The sequence below is a fragment of the Lepidochelys kempii genome, chromosome 2 (assembly GCF_965140285.1).
Source record: "Lepidochelys kempii isolate rLepKem1 chromosome 2, rLepKem1.hap1, whole genome shotgun sequence".
NCBI classification, from domain to species: domain Eukaryota; kingdom Metazoa; phylum Chordata; order Testudines; family Cheloniidae; genus Lepidochelys; species Lepidochelys kempii.
Genome location: NC_136381.1, coordinates 260314184 through 260335742, shown reverse-complemented (window position 1 = coordinate 260335742; position 21559 = coordinate 260314184). Strand labels below are relative to the sequence as shown.

Genomic DNA, 21559 nt, shown 5'->3' with positions numbered 1-21559 from the left:
TTCTTTTCTAAAAGTTCTGTGTAAAATATATAATAAATATCCCCAAACCCATGGAGATTCTCTGAATGACTGACAAAGGCACATGGGTAAAACACGAGAGACATTTAAAGTTCTCATGGAGTGCATCGTTTCCTCCAAATAAATTAGCCTGTTTGCCTCCTATATTTGAGTAGGACTTTCTGTGTGGAAGAAGGCCCTTTTTGCCCTGTAAAGCAGAGTGAAGTTCTGCCACCCTGGATTTGCTCTATTTTTTGGAAAGAGATAACAGGTATCCTCTCTATCTTGCAGCAAATGGGTCCATATGAGTGAGCACCATAGATAAAATCTGCCCTTATGCAAACGGCTAGCATGAGACTGTACATCAGTTAAGTCCTACATAGATTATGTTCTGGTCCCCTACACAAGGGAAAATTTCACTCCGAATGAAGTTAATTCTGCTATCCACTTCTTCACTCTTTCTCTATTTTTGCAAAAGGCTTTACCAGGCTTTGATCCTGCCTTCTTGGTTACAAAGTACAGCTCTGGGTGAAGGTCATCATTTCAAGGAACACTACTTTTGCACATCTGGTCACAGAAAGCACAGCACCTAAGGACTCAGAAGACTCAGTTACACTTTTTAGGAGATGTTAAAGAACCCCAACTTTTCTCTAGATCAAACAAAGTTTGTACTGAGCAGGATGGCTATCTCCAAAGACACACAACAAGCTCAGAGGAATCTTGGAGAGATTTTCTAGCCAGAATGGTGAAACTATTTGGCGTTAATGCAGTACTGCAAAATTCCAAAGATAAGAAAAGATTTAGTAGTACAAACTGTTTGTGGGTGTGATGCCTTAAATTTAAAACATACTTCTGAATCCAAGCCTAATTCCAGAGGAGAAATAAATTGGAGTGATAAGAGTTGGTTGAATGGTACAAAGAAACAATACACAAAATAATAATTAGCAATTTCTCATCCACAGATCTCAACGTGTGAGCAAGTATTATTATTCCTGTTCTACTGATGGATAAACTCAGACCAACAGAGGTGAAGTGACTTGCCCAAGTTGACACAGATGTTAGTAGCAGAGGTGTAAATAGAACCTAGGTCTCTACTGCTATGCTGACAAAGGACGTCCTTGCCACAAACTGAAACTCACCGCTGTTAGAAATAATTAATAAGTAAGGATTCTCCTTGACCATAGACAACTAATAAGACTGGCTTAAACCAAAAGGTATGTTGTTGCTCTTTAACAAAGCAAAACTGAAATGTTTTTTCTCAAACTTACAAAAACATTGGAAAAAATCACAGAAAAGGTCAGCCCAAGAGGCATACGTTTCAAAAAAAATTGGGGCATATGAAAAAAAAAATAGTAGCTGTATGTAAGGATAGCAGGAGCTAGTTATAATAAATGTCCTCTCCTAGTGGCCCTTTGTACGATATATGTTAGTAAGTCTTCTCACTTCTGAAATAGACCACATATGGGTACCTGTTTATTTATGGAGATAACATACAACCATCATAATCATCCCAGTAGGGTGGGCTCTCGGTGAATTTGAGTAAGATGATACAAACTATGGTGCTGCTACAATTTCACTTACCAAAGACCAAATCTTGAAAGATTCTCCTGAGCCCCCACAACTCCTGACTGCAACTCTCAAGGGTTGGGCACATCAGCTCTGTTTAATGAGTGGCCAGATTGTCCATTTTACAACTAGCCATGACTAAAGGGCAGTGTGCAGATGTGCTGCCTCACGAGCAGTCCAAGGAAGGAATTGGACCGTATTAGCAGCAGCTTACTATATTCTCTGCACCAACTCAGCTGTCCCCGAAGGAGCATTAAGGTTCAAACTAAGGCTATAACCGTTCCCCACCCTCTCTGTCATTTCCAACCCATCCTGCAAGGGGAGGGGGAAATACTGAGACTGCGGGATCTACTCTGTCCCCTGCGCCTGCAGAGATGTGGAGCCTATCCAAAGTCACAACTGGTTTATGGCCCTGTGAGTCTGGACAGACCAGACCACAATCTAGCCCTTAGAAATCAGCTTTCTTTAAAGGTGTAGCAGCTTCTGGGAAACAGGGCACATTTTAAACTTTTAAACATTTAAGGACCCTTATCTTAACCTCAAAATTATCCTGCTGCAAACCACTATTTATTGTAACTCATAATGGAAACCTAGGAAGTGGGCACCAAACCTCTAATAGTTCGGCTAGATTTGGGTTATATTATCAGGACTCTTCTTTCAGGTATGATGCTGTTACTGTCACTGTGGAGGAAATGCAAAGGTTCTCCTATACATACCAACTGTTAACCGTATTTCCTCTTCCTGGTTGGCCAGGCCATCATAGTAATAGAGATCAAATCTCCGTTCCGTTTTCCAGTCACCTAGTAAGTCCTTTCTCAAGCAAAAAAGCACACTGAAATGGCTTTCACTGCATACGACCCAAATGGGATACCTAGGGGTCTTCAAATAGCAGCCAACCTGGAAGAAACAGAGATAGCATGAAAAACAAAACAGTTCATGGTGTACAATAATAAAAACAACAATAATTTTCACTTATGTATCGCCTTCAACATTAATTAATTAAGGCTCATAGTACACCTCTAAAGCCGGTACAGGTTATTTCCCCTATTTTTGCAGTTAGGTAATCTGAGGCACAATTAGGCTCAGTAACTTGCCCAAGGTTACACACAGATATGTTTTTCACTGCAACAAAGGTATGTTCTTATCTTGGGTTAATTAACAGGGGTTAAATTAGTAGTGAAGACACTGCAACTTGGCCTTTAACGCAGGTTAGCAGTTTGAGTTAAAGCCTACAGGGGAGCCTGGGGTTAAACTCAAGTTACTAACCTAAGTTAAAAGCCAATTTACTGTATCTTCACTGCTATTTCAACCTGAGTTAGCTAACCACAATTAAGAACACCTCTTTTTCACAGAGGGCAAAATCCTGGCCTGACTGAAGTCAGTGGCAGAACTCCCATTGGCGTCAATGGGCCCAGGATTCCATCCCTGGAATTCAGAAGTAAGGAGAATCCAGTTAGCTGCCGTAGCTACTAAACCACACTGAAAAGAGCAGAGTAATATGAAGATCATGATTTAGTTATTCCGAGGTGCCGTACAGACATATTGGAAGACTAAATCCCCGTTCTGAAGAGTTTACAATCTAATATAATCCCTGCATTTCAACACATTTTTTCATTGGCATTTCAAATTCAGGGGTTTGGGTTTTGTTTTGTTTTGAACGAGTCTAATAAAACAATAAAATCTTTTCACGTTGAACAACCTTTTCCATTGTTACTAAAACGGAAAGATTCTCAGAATCTCAGATGGAGTAAAATCAACACATTATTATTGGGCCGCCTTTGATGGACCTCAGTTCTTTCTTTTTAACCTTCAATTGTAAAGGCCTTATCATGCGCTTAAATCACATGTGCAACTCCTGCTGACCTCATATGGAAGTTCTACCCTCAGACTAAAGGCACAACATAAGTATTCTTCGTGGGGGGAAAAAAGTGTACTTTACTTGAATAGCCATTATTTTTAAATCTCCCAACAGTTTGAAATATAAGTAAATACAGTATTATTGATATTTTTTGAATAATCACCTAATTTATCATCTAATCTAATCTAATCTATCTATCTATCTATCATAGGGTTTTATCCTGCTGCCCACCACTGTAGAATCTGACCACCTTCCACGTAAAATCAATAGCAATAGCAAAGTCCCTACTGGACTTCATAGAGACTCTGACACGTCTTCCTTTTTGGGGTAAAAACTCTTCTTGGGGTGCATGTTTTATATATATATTCTGGTGTTTACAACATACTGATAGGTAAATTATTTAGGCCATGCTCCTATATCCACTGAAGTCAATAAGAGATTTGAGATTTTCTTTTCCTGCCTTAATCTGTTCCATGATGAACACCATCCCCTTCCCTCCCCAAGTCCTGGGTTGCCCTTTTATGATGACACCCTCCTGAAATCAATGCAATGTCCGGAGGTATTGGTTCACAGTGAGCAACAGCAGATGTGTTCACTTACTGGGACCAGACTATCATGCAGTACATTTTACAGCAGGGAGCAAGTTCAGGATTTCAGCCCCTCTACTAACATGTAAATGGGTAAATATAGTAGCTAGATTGTTTAATGAATCAGGAACACCTTTCTTTTTTCTTCCTGTTGGGATTTTAGTTTTCAGCTATAAAGGATATTTAGTTATTTGCTATATTCCTGTAATTGAAATATGGCATCTTATCACAAAGCAGCTTTGTTTTTCCCATAGAACTGCTGACAGTTTTATCTTCCAGAAATTATTTAGGGAAACTAAAGACAAAAATAAAACTTCTATTTTAATAGAATAGCTTTTATTATTACTATAAGTATTTCTATTGAGGTAGTGCCTAGAGACCCCAATCCTATTGTGCTAGATGCTGTACAAATCTTAACTTTAGAACTGCTTAACATTAGAATAAACGAGGAGTACCTGTGGCACCTTCGAGACTAACAAATTTATTTGGGCATAAGCTTTCGTGGGCTAAAACCCACTTCATCAGATGCATGCACTGGAAAATACAGTAGGAAGATATATATACACAGAGAACATGAAAAAATGGGTGTTGCCATACCAACTGTAACGAGACTAATCAAATAAGGTGGGCTATTATCATCAGGAGAAAAAAAACTTTTGTAGTGATAATCAGGATGGTTCATTTCAAACAGTTGACAAGAAGGTGTGAGTAACAGCAGGGGAAAAATTAGCATGGGGAAATAATTTTTAATTTGTGTAATGACCCATCCACTCCCAGTCTTTATTCAAGCCTAATTTAATGGTGTCCAGTTTGCAAATTAATTCCAATTCTCCAGTTTCTCGTTGGAGTCTGTTTTTGAAGTTTTTTTGTTGCAGAATTGTGACTTTTAAGCCTGAAATTGAGTGACCAGGGAGGTTGAAGTGTTCTCCAACTGGTTTTTGAATGTTATAATTCTTGATGTTTGATTTGTGTCCATTTATTAGGTCCTATGATAGTGTCCCTTGAATACATATGTGGACAGAGTTGGCAATGGGCTTTGTTGCAAGGATAAGTTCCTGGGTTAGTGTTTTTGTTGTGTGGTGTGTGGTTGCTGGTATTTGCTTCAGGTTGGCGTGTCTGTAAACAAGGACTGGCCTGTCTCCCAAGGTCTGTGAGAGTGAGGGATCGTCCTTCAGGATAGGTTGTAGATCCTTGATGATGCATTGGAGAGGTTTTAGTTGGGGGCTGAAGGTGACGGCTAGTGGCGTTCTGTTACTTTCTTTGTTGGGCCTGTCCTAGAGTAGGTGACTTCTGGGTATTCTTCTGGCTCTGTCAATCTGTTTCTTCACTTCAGCAGGTGGGTATTGTAGTGAATAAACAGTGAAGAAAACAGTGAAGTGAAGAAACAGATTGACAGAGCCAGAAGAATAGCCAAAAGAAGTTTGGATATTTATATGGGTAATGAGAATATCCACAGTTACATTAGGGTGAATAAAAATATATGAAAAGGCTCTAAATCCTCATCCACTGACTAAAACAAAACCTTCCCTTGGGGCTGGTTTTCCATAATAATTGTCCTTTACGTGGCTTCTTGCAACTTTCCCTAAAGCTTCTGGCGTTGGCCACTGTCAGAGAAAGGATTTTGGACTACGCGGACTGCTGCTCTGGATCTGATCTGATCATTCCTTCGTTCCTTCGTTCCTGGGACTGAATAAAGAGGTCAGGAGAGGGTTCTAGCAGGTATATTTGCTACTGTGGACATTATGGTATATATTGTATACATAATGCTGCTTCCAATTCTCAGGCACATTGCCTATAGCCACCAATGTGAGCTAATCAGCAGAAAAAATACAGCATATGGTGTGTAGCCCATTCTATTATAAAAATCTCAACAAAATTCTCAGCATTGTGAATTATGCACTTTTGTTAAAAAGAAATGTATTTTGCATCTGAAATGTTATATAAATACAAAATCAAGCATCTTCCTGAAGCAGAGTTCCTTGTGATGTTAGGAAACAATTCTCTAGATCAATAAGTAACTGACTCATTACTTTGTTAATGTCTATATAACACATCCTTTTATTCAATAGTTTGGAGAGGGAGGGTTTGTAAATTCTTGGCTCAAAAGTACAGAAGAAATTTTGCAAAGTTAAAAGCTAAAAAAATAGAACATAAAAGGAATAACAATAAGAGAAGTACATAGATCCAAGATTTCAAAAGATTTCGAATAAGAGGGAAATTGATGAAAATATTTCACTTTACAAAGATGCTTATATTAGTATTCTTGTAAATCAAAGACAAATGTGAACAGTGACTTCCTTGTAATGCTGTCATCCCATAAATGGCTGCTAAAATAATGCCCAAAAGGCTTCAAACAATATGTGCTGATGTGAGATTAAGGAAATAGAAAAAGGTTTCCAACCAAAGTTCCACTCTAGCTCTTATTCACTCGAACAGTCCCACTGATGTCAATAGGGCTGCTCATGTGAGTAAGGCTTGCAGGACTGAGCCTCAGATATGTATATTGCACAAAGAACTAAAAGCACATACTGCATTAACATAAGCGTTCCACTAGTGTTTAAAATACTGCATGCCAAATCCTCAGCTATTGTAAACAACAGAGCTACACCAATTACACTAGAGGAAGAGTTGGTCTTAACTGTATCATAAAGTAGTGTTATTCGTAGGACTGATAATCAAGGGCTTCAATGAAACAAATACTATCAGCTTTCCCCAAGATTTGAGACCAGAGACCAATAACACAGTGAGAAGGGTAATATGCTACACTAAAAGTGGAATTTTCACAAGTGCTCATTTGGTGGCCTAACTTGCTTCCATTGAAGTCAATGGTCAAACTTCAAATTTAGGCCAACATTGAGGGCTTTTAAAAATCCCACCCTGGGATTTCTGATGTAGTCACCTTCAAGAAGATAATGGCAGTCAAATATCCAACTTTTTCTGCAAGAGGAGATGAATGCTGTACCCATGCCTCTTGCTGGCCAAAGAAGCCAGTTGTTTGCCCAGCCTCACCCACTAGTAAGAAGAGCTTGCATATTTTCCTGATGTCTCACACTCAGGAGACTCATTCATCTTTGTCTGCTGAAATCACACTGATGCACATGCAGAATTCAGAGTATGTAAATAAAAACCCAAAGATTCCCTTCTCTCCTCTTGGTCTGCTGAAATCCTTTAGGCAGGCCTATTTACTTAGGCCATGTCTACATTTACCGGTAGATCAGCACTGCTGTGATTGATGCAGCAGTGTCGATTTAGCGGGTCTGGTGAAGACCCGCTAAGTCAATGGCAGACCACTCTCCCGTCGACTCCGGTAATCCAACTCCCTGCAAAGAGTAAGGTAAGTCAGTGGGAGAGCATCTCCCATGACACAGTGCGGTGTAGACAGTGCAGTAAGTCGACTTAAGCTGCGTCCACTTCAGTTACATTACTCATGTAACTGAAGTAGCAAAACTTAGGTCGACTTACCACGGTAGTGTAAACCAACCCTAAGAGCTTGCAGAGAGATCTGGCTCTTGGACTTCTTAATATTTAACAATTGTCATTTTTGTTATGGGCCAGCCATATGCTTTGTACTTTACAGGAGACAAGTATGAAGAGAGTCCCCTCTTAAGGAGCCTATATTAGTATCACAAATTAATTAAATACTATAATGCATCAGTTTTAAAATATTTCATCACTTTTGACAGATGCTTATTAATCTATTGCAGGCAGAAAGGTGGGGGGAATATAGGGAGTTAGGTATCTTCTTATGCTGCATGTTTACAATCCTACAGAGACTTCCCTACCACGGTGCCCCTCCCTTACAAATCCCTTAAGTACCCTCATAAATTTCACTGAGGCAATTTTCATCTTTGGAAAATGTCAACCTTTCAGAAGAGAGCACCTGCAAAGAAAGACTCATTTCCAACTCTGTGGGTGGTCTTTTTAACCATCTGACTTAATTTCATACTTGCACAATGGCAAATTTAACTCTCCTCACCAACACTTACTGTGGCAGAATCATTTCCAATGTATCTGCCCTTGTGAAAGTTCCTGAATCTGCACATATTTTACCGTTCATAGCTTATCTTCTTATAGCACAGGACAACTGCATTCTTGCTAAGTTTTCTTCAGACACAATACATATGAGGCAAAGGTTTTTTTTCCTGTTTTTGGTGCTCTAGTAAGGCACACAGCTTGAGCAGATACAAATTAATGTTCTCATCATTCCTTGTAACGTTTATAATTCAGATGGGAAGAGGATGCAACATCAGAAAAAACAAGATGACTGAATGGCCATGGCTGATGTGGTTGTTTTTTTAGTTCCATCATATCTAGCATAGTTTTTAATTTTTCTGCTTGCTGTGTTTTACATTATTTAAATTTGAATTGTATTTATTTATAATATCAACCCTGCCATTTCCTGCCTTATTTTTGTTTGCCTGGGTACTGCAACATTTGTTACAGTGTTACACTTACAAGCTCCCCTCCTGCAAAGTCCCATCTTGCAAAGTTGAGTAGAGCTCGGGGGGGGAAATATGGGTTTACTGGCAATTCTGAAAAAAAAATTGTTTTAATTCTTTTGGGAAAAACAAAACGTTTTTTTTTCAAAATCTCCAGTGAATTGAAAAAAAAATCCTCTGTGTAGGAAAAAAAAAAGTTTTATTTTGACATTTCCAAAATATTTTGATTTTTTTCAGTTCAATTAAATCTATTCAGTGGACTCAATATGAATTTGCAAATAGTTTTGGGTCAACAAAACTGCATTTTTCAGCAAATATATTATTAAAATTTCACCCAGCAACACTGCTGAAGTCAATAGGATTCTATGTGGGTACAAAGGCCCAGCCATACAGATCACTGTCTGGGATCAAGGCAATAGTTTGCTAACTCATTAATGCCCCTTTTAAAAACTCCCCAATCCTACTGAACTCAGTGGGATTCACTTTCATAGAATCATAGGCAAGTAGGGCTGGAAAGAACCTCAAGAGGTCATCAAGTCCAGTCCCCTGTGCTAAGGCAGGACCAGTAAACCTAGACCATCCCTGACAGGTGGTTGTCCAACCTGTTCTTAAAAACCTCCCATGATGGGTATTCCACAACCTTCCTTGGAAGTCTATTGTAGAGTTTAGCTGCTCTTGTAGTTAGAAACTTTTCTAATATCCAACCTAAATCTCTCTTGCTGAAGATTAAGCCCATTACTTTTTGTCCTGCCTGGATAAAATGGATGTAACGGTGTGATAGGACTCAACCCCCATCACCTGCAAGGCAAGGGGAAGAGTTCCTATTAGTCATGCTCTGCTCCTAGGGGGTGATTGACTAATTGCCTCCTGGCCAGACGAGGCAGAGCTATGACTTATAAGTAGACTGAGGGAGCTCATATGGGAACAGACTGCGGAAGAGACACGTCTCTGGCAAACAGAAGTCCTGGGATAGGGTTTAGTAGACAAGAAGCAATGGAGAAAGGACATTACAGGAGCAGGTCAGGCTCCTACAGGGGAAGCCCTGAGGTAGGGCCAACAAGGAAACTATCATGAAGCCTGAGAGGGGCAGAAGGGCTTATCCCAGAAGGAGTTTTTGTGAGTTGCCTGGAGTGCCAAGCCAGAGAACATCTAGGTGGGAGATGGGAGAAGAGGCAGGCTGAGAAAGGCTATTGTAGGTGCAAGGGAGAGCCTGATATGGGGACACCAGAGACACAGACCCTGTGCAATGCTACGACCAGAGACAAGGGGGCATCCATGAGGGGTGGACGTGCTACTACAAACGGATATAATTAGCCGGTGCTTAAGTGTTTACAGGAAATTGCACATTGTCTGTTCTATTAACAAAGGTTTTGATTACAATGACATTTGCTGTCAGGCATTAATATTAAATGATGTGCCCACAACGTTAGTCTGAGGAGTCGATACTATAAAAGAAGATTCCCTTTTTACATTCCTTGGGACATCTACAGTATCACAGCCTCAGCACACTTATTCCACCTGCAATAAAACACTAGCTCACTCCCCCTGGGTAATACACTATTTAGTATACTTGCAATTATATGTTTTCCAGTTCCAGGTGGCATGAAGGGCAGAGCAGTTGTGGCCATTACAATGTAGCAGGTTTCAAGTAGATTAAAGAAAACAAAATTCAATTACAAATGTTTGGGAATATTGATAAATAGAAGAATATGCCAGCCCTGCCAGAAACAAAAACGTTTTAAACAGAGATCTTTGAGTTCAACTAGAAGTAGACAGTCATTAGTATAACAGAAGCAGTATGTAATTTATTAATATTATTATTTGTATTGTGGTAGCACCTAAGAGCTCTAGTCATGGACCAAGACCCCACTGTGCTAAGCGCTGGACAAACACAGAACAATATGGCACTGGACAGTTTTGATATAGAAGAAGAACTGTCTCACATGATGAAATAGGAAACAGATGAAAAGGTGAAAAATAATGGAGAGGAATGGAAAAAGATTTGGGTCCAATCCAAACCTCACTGAAATAAGTGACCAAACTCCCTTTGACTGCAGTGGGCTTTGAACAAGACCCTATATGCAGCCACAACATACAATTATTACCAATTATTATATCACTGGTGCCTTACACAGGTCAGATTAAAGAGATCTATAGCAAATGAAGTGATGGCTGTGGGTCAAATGCCATATGCAACTTGTGCTCAAAAAGGCATGCAGACATCATGGTGCTGAGTGAAGCCTGTCATCCAAGACAGACAGGTAATAATAATGAATTTCCACACCAGTTACAGGCTTCACCAATCATAATGTGCAAGTGGTAGATCCAAAGGCTGGTGATTGTAAGCTCTTTGGTTCTTCTCATCATGTGGATGCAGTGTTTAATTCAATGGGACCCCACCCTGACTGGGGCCTTTAGGTGCCACTGCAATGTAAATAATACATGTAAAAATAACAGTGGTGGTTTTGAGAACAGAGGTTGGTAGTGCAAAAGTTTAACATTTCATTTTCAAGAAGTCAAGATTTACTAGCAGTGACATCAGAGACAGTCCAATGCTACAGAAATTTGGGCTATATTTGACCAAACTCTTTCTGCTATAGATGCTTGCAAAATCTGTGAAAATCTCTAAAATCTAAGGTTTAAATAAAGAAATGCTGCAATCTTGTTGTTTTGTCTTTTCTTAAACAAGTCAGTGTTAATATCCCAACAGTAATGACCAACCCTATGAAAACAAATCCACGGATGAGATAGAAGACAAAAAGTTTTCTGTAAGGAAACACATTTCATTTCCAAGCTAGAAAGGGATTTGAATAAACAAGGAGTCAAGAACAAATTTTTTTAAATGATGGATACCTTAAGATGGAACACATATTTTTCTCCATAATGGAGCTCACCAGTAATTTATAGAGATATTACAGTGCCTTTGCAGAATCCATACATGAAGCAGAATCTCTACTGCGTGCTCATTACCGAACAATAAAAAGCCAAACTGATGGATAATAAAGCTTGCCCACCAGTTCCCGTTTTGCATGTACATATTTTCATGACTTGTTTCTTAGCTAAGATGGTTGGATATCTTTTTCCCCCAGATGAGTTGCTTCTAATACATTTAAGTGCAAGAGGCACCTGCAAAGCAGACAAAAGGTTATGGGAAGAGTGTTGCACAGGGCAGATAAACAGATGAAGTACCAGAAGACAGAGAATATGCAGTGAATTTGTGAGTTAATGTAAAGCAGATCTTGTTAGTGCACACAGTGTGCAGGTTGCGTCAAAGGGGTTGAAGCTAATATTTCCCATCAGTGGCATTTTAATGAATAAGCTGAGTTAACAGATAACTGTCATTGTCCCAGTTTTCTAAATCAAGAAATGAAGGTAGAAAAGTTTGCTAACATGCTCATTGCCACCACAGTGGGAACCATTGGCAGAACCAAGATTAGTTCTTGATTCCGAGTCCTCCTATCAGATCACATGGCACTTAACATGTTAGGAAAAAGTGGGAAGATGAGGAGCTAAGATGACCAAGTAGCTATGGGAAAAGGCAGTGAGAGTTAAAGACATGATAGTGTCTGGATCATGGCAGCGGAGGCTAACATTGAGTTTTTATGGTGTGCACTGTATTCAACTATAGAGTAGCTCTGTTGCTTTAGACTTTTCAAGATAGACTTGACAATGGGCACAATCCTACACTTGGGAGGTTGACTGGATATGACCTCAAAGTACTTTTCCATCCCTATGTTCTGATTCTGTGATTCACTATAAGTCTCATACATGAGCCTCTAACTGTTGAAAAAATTACTGTTCTTATCCATTTCTAGTTCCAGTTACCATCCTCATTGCCACACTGTAATTTTATGTAGAACCTATTTACTGAAATGCTGCTAAGAAGGAAACAGTCAATTCTAAAGACTTAGAGCCCAGTTCTGCTCTCAGCTACACCAAAGTAAATACAATGTAACCTCACCCACTTTCCCGGTGCTACTCTAGATTCACATCGGTGTAACTGAGAGTAGAACTTGGCCCTTAATTCTGAAACCATGACAATGAGTTCCAGGCCTGGTGACATGAGTCCACTGGAATCCGATTTTTGTTACATTCCCTCCAGTGTGTATTGTGTTGTACTCGAAAAACTCAAATGTACAGCAGTGACAGATGTTCCAAATAAAATATAAGAAAGTTTGCATCAGATGCTTGAATTAGTGTAGACCAAAAAAAAAATGAAATTATGTCTACTGAGGTTTCTGCAACTGAGTAAGAATAATTGACTTGGAAAATATATCGCTGATCATGATTCTAATTCTCAAGCAGCTGCATATTCATAGAAGGCGCCACATCCCTTAAGTTTAGTATCTGAAGAATAAGTTGAAGAGGTCAGGTTTTCAGATGTTTTGGGATTTGGTAATGTAGAATTTTTTGGGGAGAGTGGAGGAGTAGATGAGTTATCATCTATACTAACCTCACTTAATGTTATGCTACATACAACACATCTTCCACTCTGGAGCATGGAAAACATCTGTAAGAGGTGCTAATCTTTTTGAGGTTCAAGCCAAGGAAGTGATACATTCTTTATAATAATACTAAGGAAGGACTAGAAGCATGAACCAGATAAAGCACATGTTTTCCTTGCTTTGTTTTGATCAGTATTCATCAAATTTGGACATTAATATCATATTGGGATATTTTCTTGACTTTATTGTTTTAGTCCTGAATACTGTAGTAGTCTTTTTCCATTACAAAAACGAAACATTAGAATTTATCAGTGTTAAGAAAATCCCACTAACTTCAGCCATATGGGAAACATTTAAAGTCAGGATTTGTTTTCAGATACATTTATTTGCATTTGATCAGTTAAAACAAATTATTAGCTAATTACTTGATGGGTGTCTTTTCATAGATTCCTAAATTGAAAAGGCCAGAGGGAACATTGTGATCATCGAGTCTCATCCCCCCGTATAGCACAGGCCATAGAATTTCCAACACTATTCCAGAGTCAAGCCCAATAACTTCTGGTTGTGAAAGAACATATCTTTTAGAAAGACACCCAGTCATGATTTAATGACTTCAAGTGATGGATAATCCACTACAGCTGTACATAAATTGTTCCAGCAGTTAATTACTCTCACTGGGTTATTTTGGAAATTTCAATCTAATTTTGCATTTTCTTTCTAAATGAAACTAAAATATTATTTTCAAAATTAAATGTTGAAAAGAAACATGTCCCTTTATGTTGCCAGATATTATCATTGTCTTTTATTAGTCTAGCAAAATGAAGACTAAGAAGGGATTTGATTCCTCTCTACAAATACATTAGGGAGGTAAACACAAAGGAGGGAAAGAGCTATTTAAGATCAACAACAATGTTGGCACAAGAACAAATGAGCATAGGCTGGTCAGGAATATTATTGGGCTGAAGGTTAGTGGTAGGTTTCTAACCATTAGTGGAGTGGGGTTCTCAAACAGCCTCCCAACAGGAGAAGTGGGGACAAATAACCTAAGTTCAAAACGGCGCTTGATAAGTTTAGATCTGTGATTATATGATGGTGCTGCTTGTAATAGCAGGGAACTGGACGCAGTGAACCAGGAGGTCCCTTCCAGTCCTATGTCCCTGTTATTATTAGTGGTAGTAGCAAAATTATATGGTGGCATCACCTAGAGGATTCATCCAGGCTGGCTCCCCAATGTGCAATCACACAGTAAGTGAAATATAATGTCTTACTGCAAGCATCCAGTCCATGTCAAGTTTCAGATTTGTAAATTGCTTCCCTTTTAAACTAAACTCAAAAGCAAATGGTACATACCTGGCAAACATCATAGTGCTCAAAGAGAGACAGCAAGCCGATATCACTGCGGTTAGTGATTCCTTTCAAAACTGTGATATTTCCATTTCCAGAATCCAGCTCTATTACATCATTGAACACGTTGGACACAGCTTTACCAGTCAGCAGCAAGTTCACAAGTTCCTGTTTATAATATAAAAAAAAGTCATCAACTATACATCTCGCCAGCTCACTAAGAATCAACACAACACATTGTGGTAACCACAGCTTTTACTGAAGTGGGGAGTTACCCTTATCTGGAATAAAGGCATTAGCTAAGCAGTGGGCTTTTCAAAGGATGTGCTTCAGGATTCCTACCCCAAAGTGCAATGAAGAAACATCAACTGGATTTAAAAGGCCAGCCAGATTAGGGCAGGAAAGCCAGTTTACATCCAATACAACCTTACATCCAATACTATTCTCAACCTTTCTAGGTTGGCACCCCTTATTCTAAGTCAATCATTTTCACTAGCCCTGACATGTTCTGTAACAGTAAGAGTAAAAAATGTATCAGCATAAATGCTAAGCCTATGTAATCGATGTGTGCGTGTTTTTCAAGAGGCTGACATACTTGAGCTTGAAGGGTGAGCAGATGCAGGGAGTGGGGGAGCGTGATTTTCTTTGCTTTAGATTGTAATAAAATTTTCACTGGCTAAGGATACCCCCACCCCCAATTGACTTACATTACCTGTCCCCTTGAGGGGCTGCAACCCACTGGTTGAGAAACATTGCAATACCAGAAGACATTATCAAGATATGGTTAACTAGGAGTTGAGTAAACAAGTATTTTATAATATTTTCCTGACATTTCTGCATGTGTGTGGGCATACTTTTTCTATCAGATTAGATTTGCCAAAAGGTTTACTAACTTTTGTGAACCTGGACTCACTCAGAGATGGATTTACCTTCATGGAGGCAGGGACATGCAGTATCTATCTATATGGCCCGTATCACTGCTGCCTTTGAAAGCCAGTGTGAACCCCAGGCCTCTCACTGCAATGGTATTACCATTGAAGATCATGTTGGAGAACACTGCAAGCAGGTGGATCCACTGTGGAAGGACAGCTTTAAAATACAATAAAGGTCTCAGAAAATTGTGACTGTGGAAGGGGATTGAGCCATTAGGGGTTTGACCTGAGCTGTGCTTTGATGGTTTGGGCTTCTTGGAACCTGAATCCCAAAGCACATCTCAAAGGGTGAAATGCCATGTGTATCTAAGCCAAAGAACATGTTCCTCCCATGCCCTGTGAATTGAAAGAGACAAAACTCATAAAGCCATTGGGTGGCTTTCCATGGAGAGCATTTAATCCATTCACATTGAAATTCAAAATCAGGCAGGGTAGATTCCTAACATTGTTTCATAAAGAAAGGCCAAGAAATGAGTGTTATATGGATGTGTTCATTTTCTAGGGACAGAGAAGAGAACAAGTCTTGCTTGTACAAAACAGCCTTCCATGTTGTAACAATGTATTAAATTCACCCAGTACAACTCTGAAACACCCTCCTCTGCCACTTACGTACAATAATCAGTGGTGGGCTTAGTCATGGCCTGTACCACCACTTACGGACTATACACTACATCTGCCAGAGTCTGCTCATGCTGTTCCTTCTAATATTACTGTTGGCCAGTCCATGGAGTCAGAGTGGTGTGTGAGTATAAAGCCGATGGAACTGAATGGGACACCACGCACATCTCACTTTGGATAAGGTCTCCACAAAACACGCTGACACTAATGGCACATGGCAATACACAGAAGCGAATTATGCCACACAAAGGAATTGGCTGAGCATTAATACACAATATTGTGAGGGTCCACAGAGAAAAAACAAAATATGAAGATAATTTTGAGGAAAAAAGTTTCAAGTTGCCATAGCTCGAAGGCAGAAAGAATTAAGCTCTTGCCAGTTTAGACTTGATTTATGATATCAATAACAAATTTACATATTTATAGCCAGTTTTTATTCCAAAGGATCCCAGGAGCTTTATAGACTTGCACGGATGTACAAACTACAGCAAGGGAGCTCTTAGTCCACCAGGGAAGTATAGCCCCCTCTTACAAGAAGCACCAAAGATGTTTAACACACACAGCAACACCGCACAACAGGTTTGGGAAAGGAAGTGAATAGTGCCTTTTTCCTGCAGCAATAATTTAGGTACTGTAGACAGAATGTCTTGAGTTTAAGTTTCACCAGGGCAATAAGATTACAACTACTTCTTTATGAGGACATGCCAATTTAATGATTACAGATTTTCAGGACCTCAATTTTATTTCTCATTGGAAGACAGGAACTCCACCAGCCCTGCAGCCTTAGTTCAATACTAAATCGGAAGGAAGAACAGTAATTTCTGAACAACAAACACTGCTTCCTGCATCATTGATGCTTACATGGCGGCTCAGTGGTATTTGTTAGGTCCCCCTGATCCAAGAACCCAGCAACTGAGCATCCAGTTCATTAAATGGGGATGGGAGAAAGATGCACCAGAAACCCAACTCAGGTATCGATCAAAAGCCCACTGACTACAGCAAGCTTTGGATTAGGTCCCAACTGAGCTTGCAAAAATAAAACAATTAGAAAAACAAAGAAAAAATAGAAAAATGGAAATAATAAAAAATTTTGTTTCAGGCAGGTAAGGAGAAGATTCACAAAGCGAGAGGCTCTCAGAACAAAGAAGAGAAAACGAAAGTCTTATAAAAGAAAAAAGGAGGAAGACACTTAAAAAAAGGGAAAAACACATGAGGAACCTGAAGTCAAGAGTGTTGTTTCTTCATGGAGTATAGTTCATATCATGTTGGCTTTTTGCACATGCTGTCTTTAACACTCACCCACCTCCCTTACTTACTTGTGTACAGTAGCCATGGGTGCCAATCAGTTGGTTAGTGAGCACATCAAAATCATTGCGCACCCTGAAAAAGGTTTGGGAAAGTTTAATCATAATTTCACAGGATTTAACATTTCTAAGGCTTGGAAAGTTGCTAACATGGCTCAGTTTTTGGATTTGTTTTGGGTACATTTCTCTAAGAAAAAATATGCTTGTTTATGTAGTTACCTAAAACCTGCTGAAGACATAGCAGACATAGCAAGTTGTTTTAAAAGAAATTAGCAATTAAGTGGTAAACTGTAGCAGTAAAGAGAAAGGGAAGCTGTTTTCAACAATAGTTAAAGCTACAAAACTCACAGCTCCTAGAGCGTTTTGCTTAAATAACTATTGAGCAAAAAAAGAGTGTTAGAAGAAGATACGCAAGCATTCTTCATATATATGCATGACTTCCAAGGATGATTGTTTTAGGACATACTTGATTTTGTATTTTATGTAATGTTTCAGATATGAAATATAGATATTACTAACAAAGGTGCCTCCACCAGGTTAGTCTGTCTTTGATCTCTAGGGAAATTCTCATTGCTATCAATGGGATGTGTCCATTAACTGCAGACAATTCTGTATATGTACTATACATAGTAGAATCTACCATACACAACATGGAAGAACAATATGCAAAGTAAAAACCCTATTCTGAGGTCCTTTATTCTTAGAAACAACAGAATCATCATAGTGCTTCATGCCACTGGTCCAGCTACTCCAGTACTCTGTCTCAGATAGTGGTCAGCATCAGATAATTCAGAAGAAGATTCAAGAAACATCCTAGTAGACATTATGGAATACTCTCCCCAAAGAGGAAGGTTTTTTTCCTAAATCCCATCAGTTAGTGGTTGGATTATGCCCTGAGACATGAGGGTTTATATCCATTATAATTCTCATGTAATTGTAAATATTCTTATACCTATAAATGTCTGATCCTTTTCTGAATGCAATCAATCAACTGGACCCTATGACAATTTTATGGCAATAAATTCCATGTGCTGGCCTAAAAAGTATTTCTTCTTTCAGTTTTAAATGTGCCAATTCCAGTTACATTGGTTCCCCTTATTCTCGTATTAGTAAACAGATAAAGGGCTTATCTGACTGACTTTCTCTATATATTTCATTGTTTTATATACCTGTTGCATGTTACCTCTTATGTGTCTCCTCTCTAAGCTGAACAATTCTAATCTTTTCACTCTCTCCTGATATGTAAGCCTTTCCATACATCTAACAATTTTTGTTGCTTGTCTTTGGACCCCTTCAATTTCAGCTTTAAAAAATACATATAGCTGTATAATATGTCTGTGATAATGGAAAAGGTATTATGGTGCACTTGGTGTGGTTAAAATAGGATTTAACTTGACATTTCATCCAAAACACGAACTTAACACTTATTTTCAGTTCAAAAATTTGGTTCTAAGAATAAAAAAGTTGGGGCAACTCTGCAGTTCCTGGTTACGTCCCAAATATTGTAGAGATATGTTTCTTGTGGTATTACTTGTAGTGCCAAACGCAGGATGTATTGTAAATCTTTTAAGATTTCCAGCCTGCTTTCAGGACTGAAGAGGTCCTTAGAATCACTATATCTGAACTGAACCTGCTGAGGTTCACATGTGCACTACTTCATGTGTATAAATGAGAAGGGCAATCCAAGAGCCAGTTCCAGTGATGTCTAAGTGCCTTACTAGCTAATAATATTTGTGCTGAATCAAAAGGGCTAAGAAGAATCCATGAACACTGTGTATGTGGTGTGGAAAAGTCTTGTATAAAGAGATCACAACCTTTCAAGGCATGGATGGAACGATAATAATCTTTGGAATTTGGCCACTTATTAGTTTTAGAAACAGTTGCATCTTGAAAATGCCATAGCCTTGTCCGAAATGAGCGGACTATACAATATACGTCAGCTAGGGGCAATGGGACATACAAGCAGGACAATGGAAGGAAGTTCTAATTGCCTCTTTAGGTGCAAACAATATGGGACTTTAGAGGTGTATCTCAGATTTTCAAGAAGAAACATGTGCATTTCAAATCATTTCTGCTAGGGAGGAAACAACCACCAAACATATAGCTATAAGATTTACAACGATTATAAATCATACTGTCACTACAGTTCCCCATTCCCAAGAAGTTAGCATGCAAGCCAGAGTGTTTATTTACAGTACAATAAGAGGTGTGGTATTTGACAGGCCTAGCACACTTTAGGCACTGTATAGACTGAAAATAAATACAGGTAACGACATTGCATTGTATATTTTTGTCAGCTTGCAATGCAGTACGTTGAAGACATGCAGCTTGTGAAAGGGTCATTAATTTTGATGTCCTGGTAATAAATTGTCTAAAGAACCTTAATAAATAAATTATTGTTATTAATAATACCACTTCAATAGCATTTTCCATCTGTCAGTCCTGGTTTATGCTTCTGCCTAAATCGATGTAAGTTACGTCACTCAGGGGTGTGAAAAAATCACCCCCGTGAGCGACGTAGCTTATCTCAACCTAACACAGTGTCTACACCATGCTTTGTCGATGGAAGATGCTCTCCCGCCAATTTAGCTTCAACCTCTCGGGGAGGTGGAGTACTGAAGTCAATGGAAGAGGGCTCTCCCATCGACTTATCGCATCTTCACCAGACCCGCTAAATCAATGCCACTGAATCAATCACAGCAGCACCAATTTACCAGGCCAGTGTAGACAAGCCCTAAGTCTTCAAGCACTCTACAGTGGTGAGTATCTTTATCCTTAAGTTAAAGATGGGGAAACTGAGGGACTATGAATTTTGTCCAATGGTACACAGTGAGTCAGTGGTTCAGCTGGGTATAAAATCCCAGTCTCCTGGCTCTATTCCCTAGGTCAGGAGGGTCTCAAGTCAATGAAAAGATGCTGCTCAAGTACAAGGCCATTAAAAAGGGGGATTGCCTTCTTTCATTACCCTATAGGGCTCTTGTGCATCTTCAGGGTGTGACATTATCAATATTTTCCTCTGTTACGATAGCATGGAAGTATTTCTGTGGAGTGGGAGAAAATATTTTGATTGGAGGCTGAAAACATGGAATCAAGTTAGTTATGGGATTTGGGTCATAAGCAATGGTCTGTAAAGAAAATGATCCAGTTAGATACCAAGGATCTGATTCAGGAAAGCGCTTAAGAACGTCCTTAAAGTTAAGTTCATTCTTAAGTGCTGCCCTGAATGGGCACCTATTTGCATAAAGCCATAATGATAGCTTTGGACTTCCAGATTGTTCTCAAAGGTCTTACAGATGAACTATTATTACTAGATGTGTTTTCTATTTTCAGCTTGCACTGTATTTACGGGAAACACATTTGCTCCATTTGGAACCCAAATGCTGATGTTAAAACTCCCTTCCCTATACCCAATTATTTGTAGCCATCTCTATCATCACATATTATTCTTTTAAAATATTTTTTTGGCGATGGTAAGTTCCCAGTGTAATTCTTTTGCTTTGTATCAGTTTGTCCCTTCATGACAAAAATACCACAGTGGAGCCCTTCTATAGTTATAAAACAATCCAGTGGCCCGCATGCACTTTTCTGATGCTTTCCAACACTGTCTCAGAAGGCTGCTGTTAGAGGCAGGACTGGTTCAGATACACATTACAGAATATCATCCTGACATACAATTAATCTCATTTTGCCTGGGCTCAACCACATTATTATATATTAACCTTGAGTCCTATTGGAATTATAAGCACTACAGTGCCATTAATCTCAAAGAGCTATACAAACTGTATGGGTAAGAGCCTCCGCTGATATAAATTCTCATTGCTCCATTGACAACGCTCCTTTGAAATCAATGGAGCGAATACAATTTACATCAGCTTACTATCAGCCCCAAAACTTTGTATCCATTCACCTACTTCGATCTGTCCCTCTTATTAAACCTATCAGTACATTGCAGCCACTCCTGATTTAGAAATTACAAACAAATTACACAAGAGTTTAGGAAAAGTAAAGAAAAAAACCCCATATTTAACTGAAACTGTAGTGAGAATGGGGATTTCTAGTGAGCGGTATCCAGGTTCTATCCAATTTTTAAGAATGCACACATAGAAGTTCAAAAAATGTAAAGAAACAAAAATACTTGAATACTGAACACGACGGTTTGAAATACTTAATCAGATGGACATCAGATGTGTGACACTCATGTTAAAAAAACAATGCTCTATAATGGTTTATGTTCTCAATCTGTTGATTCAAAAACCTGCAAGCTCCAAGGAAAATCCATGCCCTGTCTTTAATGGAAAACAGCTGAGAATTGCACATTAAATCCAAAAACCAGGCATACATTTAATACTGGGGGAAACGCTGACATAGCAAAACAAGCATAAAACTGGTTACTGTTCATTATTTATCTTAGATTTTCCTTCAGTTTGCTAGCTATAAAAAAAAAAAAGTGTGTGTTTAAGTTAATGTCA

At 38.9% G+C, this 21559-nt stretch overlaps 1 protein-coding gene across 2 annotated transcripts in view; it reads right to left on the bottom strand.

The window, feature by feature from the left end:
• The window catches only part of MINDY4 (MINDY lysine 48 deubiquitinase 4), a 99597-nt gene that overhangs the window by 9882 nt on the left and 68156 nt on the right, over positions 1 to 21559 (bottom strand). For both annotated transcript variants that reach the window (XM_073334753.2, XM_073334752.1), the window contains exons 14-16: positions 17103 to 17166; positions 14243 to 14404; positions 2280 to 2460 (exon numbers count right to left, since the gene is read on the bottom strand). In XM_073334753.2, coding sequence (XP_073190854.1) covers positions 2280 to 2460; positions 14243 to 14404; positions 17103 to 17166 — 407 coding nt within the window. The remainder of the gene's footprint in view (positions 1 to 2279; positions 2461 to 14242; positions 14405 to 17102; positions 17167 to 21559) is intronic.